This window comes from Oenanthe melanoleuca, chromosome 2 (genome assembly GCF_029582105.1).
Source record: "Oenanthe melanoleuca isolate GR-GAL-2019-014 chromosome 2, OMel1.0, whole genome shotgun sequence".
Taxonomy (NCBI): Eukaryota; Metazoa; Chordata; class Aves; order Passeriformes; family Muscicapidae; genus Oenanthe; species Oenanthe melanoleuca.
This window is the reverse complement of record NC_079335.1, coordinates 107308337-107325759: the sequence shown is the minus strand read 5'-3', so window position 1 is coordinate 107325759 and position 17423 is coordinate 107308337. Positions and strand designations below refer to the sequence as shown.

The following is a 17423-nucleotide window of genomic DNA, read 5'->3' as shown; positions in this document are numbered from 1 at the left end:
AACTGCTGCTTTAGTAGGTAGAAACAAAACAGCAGGATTGTGCTAGATGAAAATGGAGGCCAGGTTGGGAGCTGCCAGCTGCACTCAGGGACTCCAAATTTACTCACAGGAGGAGTTTCTCCTTGCTTGCTGGAGGTTCTCAGTTGCTCTGTGGGATAGCTATCAGCCTTCTGAAAACACACTGGAGCAACTGGGGCAAGTCCTTCCTCACATGCTGGAGTGGGAACAAAAGGTGAGAGGATGCAGAGTGCCACAGGTGCTGGGGGAGCCCCTGTTCATCCTGAGAAATTGCTGATCAAATCCCCTGTGAATCTCAACAGGGCTGAGGTCAGCCAGCGTTCATTCTCCACTCCCAGAGGTAAATGAGAGCTGATGGCACAAAATGCAGACATTTGAAATAGCTGCCATCAGGTACATAGGGGGACATGAAAGCAGGAATGATGTTTCAGAGAAAACAGCAGCTTCAGGAGCATCAAGGCCTGAGAGGTCACAGCAGGTGGGTTAAGGAATAAAAACTTGCCTTACTCAGCCAGGGGCAAAAGCTACAGTCATTGCTTCCTACTGGGAAAGCAGGAAATGTCCTGTGCCTTTTGCAGACGGGGAGTCTCTGGGTGATGCACTAGAAAACAGCAGGTTTCGGGCAGTGCTGATGCCACCTCACCCACTCGAGGTCAGCCCCTGCAGGGCTCAAGCCACCCTTTAGGGTTGCAATACATAAATTGCTGCCACACACAGGGCCTGCAGCTAGTGCTGGCACCAGGGCTGCCGGCAGGGGGGATCCCAACAGCCCCAGGAGGCTGCCCACTGTGCAGTGCTGGTCTGAGAAAGGCACCAAAAGGCACCATGCCATCCCAGCCCCAGCACAGGCAGCTGGCTCAGCGGCTGAAGGGCACTCTCTGCAGCGAGCGCCTGTGCCCCACAGCAAAGCAGCCCGGTGCAGAACTGTCCCCCTCGCTCCTGGAGCTCCAGCAAACCCTTGCAAACAACTAAACCATGCCCAGCCTCTCCTGTCTGGGGATTCCCCTGATGCACTGAAGGCAGCAGCTTAATTAGCTGCTAAAGCCTAGCAAGCCGGGAGACTTGGGCCTCACAGACTCAGCAAATGAAGCTGTCAGGCTTTCATGCTGCCATTACCTGCCAGACACTTTAATGCTGAATTTAGCAGATGCTAATCCTGGCCCGGGTGACTTGTGAGGAGGAAAGCTGCTCCCTTGAGAAGTCACCCGGGTCCGCACGGGGAGGGAGCGGGTGAGAAGAGCCCACTTTGGGGTCATTCCCTCTGACTGAGCGCGGTGCGGCCGGGGAGAGGCCTGGCAGCTTCCTCTTGCTTCTGTTTGAAGTTTAAAGGAACAACTCGCAGGGAAGGGAGGGGGGAGGTTTTGTTAGAATGGAAACGCGTGTTCAAACAAAGCAATCTGTAAACAGGACGAAACGAAAGTAGGGCAGACGCTCGACACAAAGCGTGACTCCGAAGATAGCGGGCCGAGTGCGGAGGCACGGAGCACCTGCCATGGCCGCGGGCTCGGGGCCCGGTCCCTGCGCCTCAGAGCGGCTCCTCTGCGAGCAGTGAGTCAGCGTGCGTCAGCCGAGGATGCGCTTCGTGCAATTATTTATTTATGTCAAACCCTCCTCCCTGCCACCACGCATCCCTGAACTCATCCCCCTCACAAAACAGATGCTTTCTTACATGAGGGCTGGAAAACTCCGTCTCACTTGGCTTTCACTTGTATCCCATTGGCTGGCTGGCAAGGAGACAGCAGGAATGAGCTGCACAGCACCTCGCAGGCAGTGTGCTCTGTGGCCTTGTTTTGCTTTTTGGACACCAGCACTCCTCTCCCTGCAGGGTGGGATGGAGCTGGGAGCCTCCTCTACTGAACAAACATTTTGGAGGATGCTTGCAGACAGCAGCAGGCTCCAGCCTGCACCCCCCCAGGCACAGGCACTGCTCAGGTGTCCTAGCCTCAAAAGGAGAATGAGACCTCACAGAACAGGGGAGGAACTTCCTTCTCTGGCTCCTGCTGCTGCAGGGGACTCTTCCCACCTTCCTGCTCTCTTTGCTGCAGGCTGTGTGGTTTCCCGCTTTCTGTTAAAGACAGCACAGCATCCAGAAGTGGACATGGACCACTGGCTGTACCAAGCAATAGCATGTAGTAGCAGGGCCAGACACACACACACACGTGTTCAGCATCACCATCTATTGCTGACAGTTCCCAGGAACACCCTGGGGCCAGCACAGCATCCCAGTTCACCCTACAGGACAAGGAACTTGGGCAGAGGTGACATGTCCCACATCCCAGCCATAGGGAGGAAGGTAGAATGTGATACTAACAGATGCCACTAATTTAAATTTCACACATGAAATCCTGTACCTGCTGAAGTGGAATGATTTCCAGCAGATTTTTCTGATGCAAAGCCAAACTCAGCTCTAACTAGTTATTGATTGCTTCCATAACACAGCTTAAGACTGAGGAGGAAAACACATAACCAGCAGTTATGGAATTCAGACCTTCCAGAAGGCGACTGGGAGGAGCGGCTGGGGAAGTGGGGAGGGGTGGTGGAAAAAAAGTTATTCTAACAAATGATAGGAACACATTCCTCAGTTATTACATCCAACTGTTTCTGGGTGCAGACTTGAATAATTCATGCATTAGAACTATTCATCTCCCACAGTGAGAACTGTCCAATGGTCCAATTGTCACTGTGCTTTTACCAACAGGTTCAGCTCCCCCCAGCCACACTGAAAGGCTCATCTCAAAACTGGAGCAAGCAAGGACGGACACACAGCTGTGGGGGAACCTGTGCCATAAATCCGTGCATCACGTTCCATCAGCAGCTATTACCAGCCTGCAGAAATCCCCCTGGCTTGGAGCAGCACTCAAAAAGCATATCCTGCCTGGAGAGTGAACTCCTTTCGTTTTTCCCCCACATCCTCCACATAACCTTGGTGAAATGCACTTGGTTTTACTCACAGCACCCACAGCTCCACTCCCAGCTGGTGTAGGGGGAGAGGTGTAAAATCACACCTTCCCCGCAGCAGACTTACCCCGTACACAATCCAAAACCACATGGCTCATCTGTGCTCCTGTCCTCATCTCACTTTGCATTCAGCACAAGGGCTACAGCTCCCCAGCTGCTGCCAGGCCAGGCAGGAAGGTTTGTAGTGGTAATGCAGCCAGCCAGGTCTCTCACATGCACAGCTACCTGCTGCAGGTGACCTGACTTGCAGAGCTGTAGCCACTGCCCCAGGAGAAAGTTTCCAGGCAGTCAGCATCACAGTGCTCTGCCCTTGCCAGGATGCTTCACTGGAGAACAATTTAACACCCTCAGTGGCTCTGGGCAGAAATTCCCTCCTCCAGCAACATGCCTCTGCAGGAGCCTGTTGTAGTAGCCTCCTTGCAGCTGTTCAGGGACAGACTAAGAGTGCTAGTAATCAGGGACAAAGAAATCCATGCACTGCCCAGCCACAGGTATGCTGTCAGGGAGTCAGTTTTAAAGAGGCAACCATGAAATGTTTTGGGAAGAAGATAAAGCGGTATTTGGGTTTGAGGAAACTGAAGGAATGAGCAGCTATTAAGTTACCTGGATCCTCTGATGGAAGTTCCCAGATTCCAAGTGATGAGAAAGGACTGCTTGCTACCATATTTACCTCATTGGTTTTTTTTCTTTTGAAACCACACATGAGTTTCCTTACCTCCTGACCTGGCAGCTCTTAGGCTAACCTTGAAGTCCTTCATATCTGCTGAAGATCTACAGAGGATGCATTAACCAGACATCACACCTCCAGCCTCCCCCACAAAATAGCAGCTGCATCAGCTCTCTCTGCTGAGACCTTCCCTGGCCAGACAGATACAAGCCACATTACTGCTTGTGGGACAGTGAAGAGTGAGAGTGACCAGAGGGGCCAGAGGCCAGGACTGCAGACAGGTGAGATGGAGATGCCAAGCTGCTTTTCTGGCTGCAACTCTAAACCATGCACTGCTTTTCCTTCCTCTGATCCAGCTCAGACTGCAGCACAGACACATAGAAGCTCTGACCCACAGCAATGCCTCTTTCACCAATACTAATAAAAAAAAAAAAAATCACCCAGAAGTGTGAGGAAAACTGTGCTTCAAAAGATTTATTACATATATTTGTACATATTTTACATGAATGGAATGTTAAACATACAACCTAAAAATCAATAAAAAAATATTTTCATTCGTGATTATGTACTGGCAAACCACTGAAAAGAGTACCTTAGAAACAACTTAACTTGCAATCATACTGCTCAATTAAAAAAACAAATAAAACAATAAAACAAACAAATATGTTTTACATTTACATTAGACATTGCAAATTACATTCCGATTTCTGCTCTGGGTAATGAAGGAAGGTATCTTGTCCATTACCACTGCACATACAGGTGGCATTTCAGAGGCTAGCATGGGCTTCCCTCTAACTCACTGTGGGAAAAGTTAGCTCTGTAGGAAGAGGCATATAAAAAAGGGGAGTCCACACTCTGCTCCCTACCAGCAGGTATCTGCCAAAGGGCAAGAAGAGCCAGAATGGGATTTGTAATCAAGGGATAAAGGTTAACACTGGATCACCATTCACTCAGTGCCACACTGCAGCTCTTAAAATTTGTTACAAGTAATTTTTAGGTAATTCAGCATCCCCTCTACAGCTAAGCCACCTCCCTTCTTACTTGAAAGTTACAGTGCTTTGGCAATATTGGCTAGGGGGAAATTCTTCACTGGATGCTAATAAACATTCCAGCTTCATCTTAATATACAGAAGAGCACAGAATCAAGCTTTGATGTATCTTCCTCTTAGAATTTCACACCTTGAGAGCCTGTGACAATTCATGTTGAGAAGTGTTTACTGTGAAATATACCAGCATTAAAAGGGACAGATTTGAGTGAAAACAAGAGGAACAGGATTCAGCAACAGATTATGTTCTTGCAACGTCGGGTTACTTACACTTGAAACTCTGCCAAAATCGAGCAAATCCTATTTATCGTTGCAAAATCTTTGCCAAAGCACACCCAAGGGCAAAAGTCTCTCAAACAAACACACATAGATTAAAAGCTGCCAGAAAGATCAGTGAGTGGGCTGGCTGCCTTCTACTTCTTGTATATTGGCAACCTATTAGATTCAAGACAGAACCAAGTCCAGCCTTCTTCAGGTGCAGGATATTCCTATGGTGGTTTAACTGACCAAGTCTTCAACAAGTAATAATGCCCCACAGTGAGGTCATTTTACAGCTTATCCCATCATCAGCTCTGATGTACTAATTGAGACATGACTTTACAGAACACAAGCAACTTGGGAAGCCAGCCACTATTGTGGAGTAAGATAATCAAATGCAATTTGAGAGTATGGACTGAGTTGGTTTTTTAACCCCCAACAGGCTAAAACGTCTCCACCTTGGTTTCAGAAGCAGGTTAACTTATGTGGAGAAACAGAACTATCACAGATTTTCCATTCAGGAAACAAATCCTGGACATAGTTCTGTTGTGAATTTCTCACACAGTGTGTTTTGAATGACAAAAAGTGATAGGAGCTGCATGAAAAAAAAACATTTGGCTGGATTGTAGGAAGCCTGTAACAAGCCTTCTCTTACAGTTACAACCTCTCCTATGACTTTTGCTGATGCCAATGGAAAGCCTATTCATGTGGGAATATGGCCTAACATGTATCTTGTCTTCAGCTAGGCAGAGAATAAATTGATACTAAAATGGCTTTTAAGCTTGGAAGGGTAGAAAGTGAATCAACAAGCACAGCACTCATCAAAAAGATACAATCCTCTACTGGCAAAGGTGAAGTGGAAAATCTCATAGTAGCACTTCTGCACTCCCAGGCGTGTGGGTAATCTCTCAGCAGGAAACTCTCAACTGCACAGCAGAATTAGTACCAAATTTGTGCACAAATACTGTTTCAATACAGGAAAGTGGCTAAAAGCCACAGAAACTCAGAGAGATCACTGCCTATATCAAAACCAACACGTTTTGCCACCATTTACAAAAAGAGAATAGTAACATTCAAGTGCCAAGTTCCTTGCTTTTGGTGGAACATGGAAGAAAATGGAGCAATTTTCTAAAGCCCTCACATAGAAAAGGCAGAGCACTAAAAGTGTTCTTAAGCACATCTCGCGTATTAGACACATCTCTCCAGAAACACCAAAGATCCACATTTCTGAATAAGAAGTATCTTTCCCATATTTACTGAGATTCCAGTCTCCTGGGAGTCTATTTTACTAGCTCTCCAGCCTTTCAGCAATGCTTAATTAAAAACCTAGTGCTCCTAAAGTAGAGAAGTAGGATAAATGTATAAATCTTGAGCTTAAGTCATAAACCCCCTTTACATGATAAGGGGGGAAGCAGGGAAAAAACCAAGGTCACAAGTATCCACCCACATTTTTGTACATCGCCTACATGTTTTCCATTCCAAAATACCCCAGTACACTTACCCTTGATTATGACAGCTAACTTGACTACAAATAAGACCATCTGTTTTTGGCTTTATCCCTCCCCAAAATAAAATACCAATAATTTGTGGTGTGCTTCGTATTTTTGCTTTTACATCCCACTCAACTCATTGCTGAATGTACACACTGAAAGAAAATGAGCTACCTCCTCCAAAAGGGAAGCACTATTATAGATATACTGACTTGTAAGAGCCAGGACAGAGAGTGCCCTGTGCTGACAAGTAGTCTTGACTCCCTTGTTTTTGTACAGGATATGGTTATATACAATCCAACTCACAGCCACCTCCACTATGAACTTCAAAACATGAGCTGCTACAGAAGAGACATGGGTATTTTACAAGTTCAGAAAAATCGCACATTTCAAGACAGTGTCAAATCTACTCTTCCCCTGCTGGTAAGCAGCATGTTTATGGCAGACCTGAGTATGGGAATTATTTCACACCTTAACATATTTAGGAAAGATATAGGCCAGATGACAGAAAACACTCTGAAACAGCACAGAATTGGCAATCTCAAGATATTTACAGGCAAAGAAGCATATCGCACCCAACTTGAAGTTATTGCTTCTTATGGACAAGTGTGGTGTTCCTTGTTTGAGACACAGGACTTGTTTGGTGTTTATTTTCCCCCTCTGAATCACAATGAGTTGACACCCCTGTGAGGACGTTTTCAAAATGAAGGTGCTGTCTGTGACTAGAGCTGTGCCTACAGCATGATCACCAGCTGATGGTGACAGAAAGCTTACCTAGGTGAGTTTCCACAGGTGCTTTCAAACCCAAGCATCGCTTTCATGGATCTACAGTCATTCCAGGCTTGGTCTATATTACAGGTTTTGATACAAGAAAACCTCCCATAGTCTTTCAGAAGAGATTTATGGATACCAAGAACATCAAACTAAGGCTGACCTTGTATCAGTTCCTCAAACAATCCAAGGAATGCTCTACTGTGCTGATGGAAGCAGCGATGGACTCATTCCTGCAAAAGCATCACCAATGCGATGGCTAGTGACCTGCTTTTCCAACAATGTTCCTAAACATGAGACAGTAGTCCTAACTGCTGGGTCTTTAAATCAGCTACTTCCCTATGAATACAGAACATGAAGGTTTTTGAGGAAACAGTAAGCGAACTAGAAGTACAAACTACCAAAACTGAGCTCAAGTTGTAAACAGATTTATGTTTGTTGTATTTACCTACTTAACCCTCAAGCCAAAGACTATCTATGACCTCAGAGCACAGGACATCGAAACACTGACCTACCCCTTTACATGACTACAGGTGAGTTTCTGTAGGCATGAAGCCAACAGTAAACATTAAACCAATGCTAATGGAAAAGTTTTATTTTCAGAAGATATCAGGAGTTTAAAACATTGGGAAAATGGGCCTGCAGGCAACACCACTATTAAAGTATTACAGGTGCTGTAATTCCTCATCCCTCCCCTCCCTCCCCTAAGATAATACAAGGCAACACAAATCTTCTCATTGAAAAAGGACTCTGTACAGGGAATGACTGTACATTTGATGTGACTACAGAATCGAACATGTGACAAAATTATTCTGCTCCCACTGAAAAAGAGAACTCAACAGGGCCCCATAGCTTACAGGTTCAGCTGAAACCAGTGATGCAAGCCCAAAAGTGTAGAAACTGCACTGGCATTTATGACTATTATCTAGTTTGGACTCCTTTAGGTTTGCAGCGTAACAAAGGCATTTACAGAGCAACATTCAAGAGAAAATATTATCCAGAGAAGAACTGCTCTTCAAGCAAGATGGGAAAGTTTAGGAACATGCACTGCACTTGTTCTCCAAATAGCAGCAGTTGCTCCTGTTCTTTGCCCTTTTTGATATAAATCACAGCAGCAACAGAGAGAAATGTGTACTTAAACAAAAAAAAAAAAATCCAAAAACCCAGAAAAATAAAAAAAACACCAACCAGAATTATTTATGTACAAGAAAAATGTTTGAAGTGTTGTGCAACTTAACTATTGAAACTCACTAAGAATACTGTAGCTAATAAATATTCATAAACTCTTCCCTGTTTTGTGAAATTCAGAAACTACTACGATTAATTCTTGATATAAAAGTATGCTTCTAAACCCTGATATCAGTTCCAGTTTATTGTCTTTTAAAAAAAATTATTTATTTTAACTGTGATACTTTGTGGGAACTAATACATATCCACAGTTTTACTCGGTGTACCCACCCAGAGACATCCTGTGTTCTGTGGAGCTCTAGTATACCAATATAATACAGTAAAATAATAATAAATTAAACAAATGAAGATGCATTAAAAAAATAGAAAAACAAAAAACCCAAATTAAACAAAAACCCACACTGTCAAATGCTGGTCTCCACATGAAGACACCAAGGGTTTAGACGCAAAGTACTACAGATCCTGCCACCAAAAAAAACATTCAAACAAGGAAACATGAACTTGCATGTGTTTGAGAAATAAACACAAATCCCACCTCGATGTTATCTCGCCCATGCCTATAAAAACCTCTCGCTGTGCCCACATTTGCAGTTATTCATTTACACCTCAGGAGGCAGCCTGGAGATGAGAGTAGTACAATAAAATAATTACCTGAAACATCTTTAAAAAAATACCCGTTAAACAAATTACCTTAACTGGCAGCACTTAAAATTGGTAATTCTTTTCTTTTTCCTATTTTAAAAAAAGTTGCATAGCTGTAAGATTTTGCTTTGCTGCATTTCTTTCTGTCGTTTTGACTCATAAGCAGTAAAACAGACATTTTAGTTACTTAAATAGCAATACAATGTGCAGATTTCAACAATCTCTATAGCTTGATCAATATAAATTAGTTACCTGTCTTATTTTTACTCTTTGGACTGCATTGTGACAAAGGTTTAGTTACAAAACTTTGAAATACAGTATTCCTACGCAGAGCGGTTTATGTTTTCTGTTCTTGAAAAAAGTGAAGAACATAAAACAGGGTGTGAATTCAGTAAATTAGGGTCACACTGTTAGATTTTATTTATTTTGCCATTTACTGTTCTTCAGCCAAGGAGAAGGTGAAAATGTTCCCACTCGAATCTGGGGCCATCCCCCTGCAAAGGGTCTCAGAGAGCACATATCGAACATCTCCGCTTCCACTGGAGGCAGTAGGAAACATGTCCAATAACTCGCTTCTTCACAGAACCAGAAGTTAGGCTGAAATTAGGAACTTTGGCCTTCGATACAAAATAGTGTCAGTAATGTCTCTAGGGAGTAGATTGTTACAGGATGTGCAGCATTTTCAAAATCCCTGTGTCCTTTGCATGAGTGTTTGGTATACCGAGCACTACTGGCAAGTAACAGTGTCTGCAATGCTTTGTCTGTGTCACTGTCCATGTTTGCCTTTTTCAGCCACAAAGAACTAAGTCTCAAGCCAGGCACGCTGTGTTCAGCAAGGGAACCTCACATCTCCTATGTTTTCTGATCAGTGGAAGCAGCTGTTGGAAAAGCAGAAGACAAAATACCATTATTTCAGTATAGAAACCACTCTAAAAGCAGGAGCACAACCACTGAGTTTTCCTTTCCCTTTTTTCCTATGTTATCACCATCCCTGCTGTGGAAAAAGCAAATAGAATTTAATATGAGGCTGGACAGCCATAAGCATGTACAGAGACAGAGGTCTTCACAAACAGCATGCAGCCTTCTGCCACAACCAGAGACTGGGGGCAATATAGGAAACGTGTTTATTACTTTGGCTAACACTGCCCTGAGATTAAAACAATTCTCTCCATAGCAGGGTATTTTCCTTGAGGTTTTCTCTGCTACCCCTACAACACAGACACGTGAAGCAACATGAAACAAGTGTACAAATAAATGCTAGTCATGAATACTTCTGATTTTTTTTTTTTTTAAATATCCCTCAGAACAACAAAACCAAACTCTCAGCTACCAGACACAATTTCAGATATCTCTATTTCTCTATGAATTATGATGATTGTTGGTGAGCTTTGCAATGAGCTTAGGGGCAATTGTCTAATGTAAGATAAAGTTTCTGAGTTAGTCAACTAAAGAGTAAAACTATCCTTTGAACTTTTAACACAGATTGCAGATCTGCAATCATTAACACAAAACATAGCCTGGAAAAAAGTGAACTTCCGTGAGATGGGATGGAAGAGAACATGTCAGCATTTTTTATTTATTTATATGCTTTAAACATTCTGGAAAGCATTAACATTAAAGTAGTTTTGAAAATACCTAGCTTCAACCTTTTCATATGATTCCAAAAGCCTTCTGTCAGAAATATATGCCAGTAGCAACAGAACAATCCAAAATGACACAATTGCATTACTTAAATTTTGTTTCATTTCTGTGGAAAAATACTCTTAGAAAGTTAATGCTAAAGGTTTCTTGACACTGACTTGCCACTTTCCAGTACCAAAACTGGAAAGCCGATGCATGTAAGGATGTAGAAACCTTTTGTCTGTATTGCAATATGCATCAATCCTTACTGATTAAAGTTCTGAGACACAGTAGTAAATTCAAAATTTAAAAGTACAGTTATTTCAGGTAATTAAGATATTTATTGTTGGAACATAAATAAGCGTTACCTAAAAATATGAATCTTGTCTTAATCTGATGGATGCTCAGGGCAAGATCTATTTACTTCAAACCATTCATCTATGCAGCTGTTGGATACAAGACAAAAAATGAAAAAAATTGACATGAATACTAGTAACATTTAGCAGTAGGATATGAATATAAATTGGCTTCTCAATTTCAATGACAAGCAGAATTTTATATTATACAAAGAAGCATATGCATTTACACACATCACTGGAAAATTAATAACCCCAAACCACAGTAATATTTGGGTATTAAATACTGTTGAAAACCTAAATTTCTTAAGTGTTAAAATTTTCTAAGGAAACATTTTACAAATTACAGATTTTATACACAAGTAAATTCACTACTAATGTGATCATCTTGCTTATATCGTTCATTGACTTTTTACTTTCTGTAAAGTACAGACACTTATGAAAGAAAGTATGAACTTTCCCAACTCTATTAGCATTTGGCAAAACTTAAGCCCATGTGACCTAAGCTCCTCAGCCATGATACACATTCCTTCCCCATCCAGGTGATTTTCCAGGAATGAAATTCTTGTAGCAAGGAAAATTAACTTCAAATACATTTAGTAGAGATACAGAAAGATGTCATTTTAAAAACATCTTCAAGGTTGCTACTGCTGTTTCTTTGTTGTTTTTAAGTGCAAAAAGCAACTAAGTTTAAGCACCCCTTAAGAAGAGTTACCCCACAAATGCAACCTTCTCAAATTTTATATCCATCCTAAGGAATACTTGCCCTTTATGATATATGCAGAGGCAAGGCAGCCGTGCTATAGTATCTCCTTGCTGCAGCTCTTCCAGGCATATTGCACACTCCCCAGCATCTTTACTCAGCACATCCTCTGAGGAAAGAGCACAAAGTGAAATGGTTAAGAATCAGACTACTACAAGCAAAAATTTTCTTTATTCAGAACATCAAGGACAGCTACAGAAGAAGGTATTTTTTGTCCTGCAGAAAGGTAAGGATCAGTGACACACCAACTGACTGAAGATTGAACGTGGGTTCTCATGTTCAGTCTTCAACATGGAGGTTAGGTTCAAGCCTGCATGTAACACATCTCTGACAAGGCACTAGGTAAGTAATTAGGTAAAGTTCTTCCTAGCTTCTAAACATTTAGCCTGTCATTTGATTTTTCTACTTTCCTACTCATCTCTCTTTTATACATCTGGCTTTCTTTGATCAGCCTTGCTGGTAACTCATATTTCGCACCTTCAACCTCTTCTCATCACATCAGCATGTACACCTTTTTCTCAGTGTAAAGTATGAAACTTAACTGTAGGAATGTGAGGTTTCCATGAAGGAAATATCATTTCTGTATGGCTCCAATGACTCCTGGAGACACAATTTTTTACAGCATTACCAAATCCCAGAACAAAGGAGGAAAAAGTAAATTACTAGGAATGCAAAAGAGTTGGCTTTCACTAAGAAGTTTCTGGGAAATCATATTATTTTTAATAAAAACCTTCTCTCTTGGACACTTCTCTTAGCCAGAATGTGGGATGCAGCACAAAGCAAAACAGAAGATCACATAAGGTCCTGTTTGCCAGATGCAGATTAGAAGTCCCTGTTAGACAACCTCACACAGTCCACAGGGCACTCCCAACAAGAGACCACATAGCAACCAAACTGGCAGATCAGAAAGGTGCATACTTGGCAAAGTAAAGTCCGTGTGTTTAAGTTTCCATGGTTTCACGGGAAAATCCTCCCCTTATTTGCCAAAAGGCACCTCAAGTGATTGCTTACAGAGAGTACCTTTTGCAGCTATGACTGAGAAACCAGCATCTCTATGCTGTTTTCTCCTGTGGCTCCATCACCACTGGCATTCCAAATACAGAGAATGACAGACAACTAGAAAGCTACCTTGGCAGCAATAAACTAGAAGGAAATTAGGTCTACATTGTTTTCATTAAATGACAGTCAGCTGTCTTGCAGGTGCTTGGGTTTCTAAAGCAGTGCTTATTTCAGTCTCCAATATATTCACTGGTTATGCTAAAATTACTACATAATGCCATGTGTGCAGCACCTTCATGGAGATGTGAAAAATATCTAGCATGAAGTGAACTATTATAAAGAAAAATATTCAAAACAAAATAATAAACAATATACATCCACCACAACAAAGAAAATTTTAAAATGCATTTTACGCACAGCAAACTCCCATTGTTCAATCAGAAGCTCTAAGCTTCTCAGAACTTTAGAGATACCGTGGAGAGAAGGTACTTTAAAATAATACAAAAGATTTTAAGCACTCTTACCTGTCAACTTGCCCAGAAGAGGGTGCTAAGGATAAATAATTCCTTGAGATTGGATTTTGGTATTTGGCTGCTTGGGGTTTTTTTAATATAAAGGTATTCTAATATCTGACACCAGGAGGCAAATACTCTCCCAGACATTTTCTGGCTACAGAGATACCAATATTTGTCTGATGCTGTCAGACTTCATCCTCCTAGATCACCTCTTTGCACAGCTTTACAAGAATTCCTGTGAGCAGTTCTCTTCTCATAGTTAGGCTGTAGGAAGCAGCACCATTAATAATTCAAGCATGTATCATACATACAGAGCATACTTGACAAAAGTAACTTTTCCCATAGAGTCCCTTTATCAGATCTCTTTAACAGCTGCTACCCAAACCAAAACAGGACTAAGATATCTCTAGTGAATTAAATCCCAGTCTTACTCCCTCAAGCATTCTCAAGAGGGAAGCATTTAGTCAAGCTTTGATAACAGAAATTAAAAAAGATGTCCAATAAAAATACAGTTTATAAAAGAAAGCATTCCTGTGAATTTCCCATCGTTCTCATCCTGCACTCCCCAGATTGCACAGTGCTTGGGTCCGAACTCCCACTGAGCAATTTAACAAGGTTCTGCACGTTTTGGCTAACATTAGGGCATGATGCCAATTTAAACATTTGTATCTCCCACCAGCCCTGGTCTAAGTGTCTGACATTCCTTTTCCCTCCAGTATTCCTGTACTCTCCCACCTGCCAGTACTGGCCCTACTGCACAAGTCCCTGGCAAACAGCTTGCTACCCTCCCTGGCTTCATCCCAGGCTTTCCAACTGGGATGAGCCACCAGGCTTTGCCCAGTCATGCCACAGGGAGCTGGTGCAAATAAATGATGGCTGGCACAGACTGGATCTCAGAAACACAGTGCATTTTGCCACCCCTGCAGAAGGGATTATGTTAACAGGTCTCAATGCTCCTCTTCCTCTGGCATAATGAGGAATCAGCATTCTCTACTTGTGTAAACCTCATGAATCCTACCTAAGGATCTTGTGCATAAATACTGAAGGTATGAGTACAAAAAAACAACTGCTGTAAATGTCCGTGTGTAACTTGCACATTAACATACTCCAAACCCATATAAATAAGATCATAATTAATTACACACGTAAAGTGAATGACTACAAAACCAATCCTTCATGGACTTATGACACCTTGGATCTGACTACCTTTTCACCATTTTAGGTGATCCAGATCATCAATCTCTCACAAAGAAAAAGGAGTGAAAAATCCTGTTAGACCTGGATCCAGTTAGAATTTGTTCTGTACTTGTTTCATACAGCACTCTCCTACACCAACAATGACTTGTATCAGATGGAAGTCAGTTAAAGGGCCATTTAATGATGACTTTTAAATGTATCTGTTACAGAAAAATCTGTATATCATTTTGCACAGAACCACTGCAGTCTCAAAAGGTTTTTTGTTTACATCTTTCCCTGCAGCAGAGTGATTCAGCAGATATATTTTATTTTATAATTTTTCCCTTTAAAAAAACCAAACAAACAACAAAACACACAAACCAAAAAGAGTAAAGCAGCTTAAAACTTCATCAATGTTATTATTAAAACCTTTGTATCAGTGTATTACCTAAATGGAACTGGGAAGAGGAAACAAACCACATTTTTCCATTTCGCCCACATGTGGGTACATACACAAATACCACACCCCACATCCACATGCACTGCACCTAATAGGAAGTAAACACTCCTCCACCTTCCCAGCTACTTGAACAAGTATTCACTAGCCAAACACTGGTGTCAAAGATGAAATCTTACAAAAGAGCAAGGAGCTTGCAAGAGCTCCTGAGTCTGCTCAAGTACTTCTTCCTCTTCTCCTCTATCCCTGGCTACCACTGTTTTAACTTTGGGTTGTCAGCAATTTTTCCTCCTAAACTTCTGCTTTTATCTTTACTGGAAAAAAATTCCAATCCATTTCTGCATTTATAGCAAAATAGGTAGTAGAGGATTAAAAAACAGGCATTCTGGCAATTTTGCACATACTTTACCAACCCAAAACTTTTCCTAGAACTTTTGAAAATACATCCAATAATTATGGAAACCACTAACTCAGCCATTATGAGGATTATAGGCAATATCTGTGATTAAAGTGTCTTTAAACTGAGGACTGCAAAAGCATATACACTGCATACCTTCTAGATAAGGTAATTAAAATCTGTGCTGGTGTTTTTGTTTTTCCTTTTAAAACACAGGCAGATATAGCCCTAGGCTCAAGAAACCTGAAGTCACAAATCATGGAGGTGTCAATATTTTTTGGTAGCTTTTATTTTATAGCTGCAGTATTTTACTTCTCTCTGGGCATTCACTGGAAACAGAACACCAGGCTAGAAACACCTTGACCTAATTCAGTATGACAACTTTTCAAAATGTCTGTATTTTTTCTAAAATTTAAAATATTAAATGTCCATGGAAGCTGCCATCACAACTAGCTTTTTGGTAAAACAACAGCTATTTAAAAAAATTGATGAAACTTTATTAAATAGCACGTATTACTGTGTATTTGTTACACACTCATTCAACTTTGAAGCTGATGACTAAAAACTATCTTAGTAAAGTACTAGAGACTCTCTGCTTGTTTTTAAATGGAGTATGTAGAGCTCTAGACATCTAGAAACCAATATATTTGTTCACATGTAGAACGTGAATTCATCCATATTGCAGAATTTCTTCTACATTTTTATTGCTATCACCTCTGCTGATCTCACAAGGAGTCAAGGAGGATTACCACAGGTACCTTACTAGTTGGCAGCCAGGAAGCACATTTGTAAGTGATTACACACTTATTAAATGTTACTGATTTGATTTACTAAATCTTTATGGCTTCTGTCACATCTGGTTTTCTCCCTCTCAATTTTTTTTTTCTGGCTGTTTCTTACTATGCTTTCCTCCTCTTCACATTCATTTTCCCTAAAATGTGTTCTCTCTAGACCTGTATTTTCTACCACTCCGCCTGCCCTCCATCATCTCATTTAATTCTCTGTTGCAAAGCAGGCACTGGAGGAAGGAGGAAAAGAGAGAATTTTTTTTTAACTGATACAAATTATAGGACAGCCCTCCTATATGCAGTTCATGTCCTTGGGAGAAGTAGATACTAGAATGGAAGGAAAACCACTATGCACAGGATGTGCTTCTCTCATATAGCTCAGTGATTACCTCTGCAAACTGGTATTGAGTGTAAGCAAAACCAGTCTTTCCCAGTCCATCCTAAGCACTAGGAGAGCCAGCAGTTTCTTTGACATTACAGCTGTTTTTCAGTATTCTGGCTGTCACAATACTCTTGATTCTCTAGGGATCATTCTTGGATGACCAGGTCAGCCATCCACTGCTGTTAAAAAGTTGAGGCAGAAAGGCTCTGAAGGACAGACGATTCTTAAGTGCTCAGAGCTCTCAACAGAAGGAGTAACATCATTCAGTTGTCACTGCAGATGCTTATTTTGCCACTCAGCTGTCACAGTTACAGGGTCAGTCAGCAGATTGAGCAAGGCAGAGCTGAAGCCATTATCTTAGCTCACCTATAAAGATTGTGCTTTCACAGCCAGAAGTGGAACTTCACTACCCTCAGCAGGGAACACACCTTCTTAAGAAGTGGTAGGTTCTTAACTAGAAACATTTTTGGCTCTAATGTAAGCCACCTCCTGTGGATCACATGTAAAACGGAAGACATTTAACATCCAATGTTTTAACTTGTACCACAGCTAGGCAGTTTTCAGGATTTACAACGAAGTTGAGCAGGTGAATAACTTAACTCCAAATTCCCCTGAATTACTTAAATACAAATTCTGCTGAAAAAACCCAATACCCTTATGCTAATCAAACGAGCACAGGTGCTAACTTTTCGTGCATACAATAACCTCAAACACCACTGCACACGACTCATGTGGTAATACCTAGAACTTAGGCGATCCACAAATACCTTCCCAGCCACAATATACAAAAACTAAACCTCTCCAGAGCAAGCTAACAAGTTACAACAAATTTATCACTTCATCAAATACTGACAAAGTGCTTGATGAATTGCTGGGTTGGGGTGTGTGGTGATGTTGTTCAGCATCTCACTCTTCATCCTTTGCAACATGGC

General features: G+C 41.6%; 2 protein-coding genes across 2 annotated transcripts in view; one reads left to right on the top strand and one right to left on the bottom strand.

The window, feature by feature from the left end:
- The window catches only part of NOD1 (nucleotide binding oligomerization domain containing 1), a 31266-nt gene extending 27857 nt beyond the window's left edge, over positions 1–3409 (top strand). Inside the window, exon 11 of the mRNA XM_056485389.1 lies at positions 2717–3409. Within this exon, the coding sequence (XP_056341364.1) occupies positions 2717–2741 (25 nt within the window). The 3' untranslated portion in view covers positions 2742–3409. The remainder of the gene's footprint in view (positions 1–2716) is intronic.
- Positions 3410–4102: 693 nt separating this feature from the next.
- The window catches only part of ZNRF2 (zinc and ring finger 2), a 57286-nt gene continuing 43965 nt past the window's right edge, over positions 4103–17423 (bottom strand). The window contains exons 3-5 of the mRNA XM_056485386.1: positions 11781–11886; positions 11027–11104; positions 4103–9916 (exon numbers count right to left, since the gene is read on the bottom strand). Of these exons, the coding sequence (XP_056341361.1) occupies positions 11047–11104; positions 11781–11886 (164 nt within the window). The 3' untranslated portion in view covers positions 4103–9916; positions 11027–11046. The remainder of the gene's footprint in view (positions 9917–11026; positions 11105–11780; positions 11887–17423) is intronic.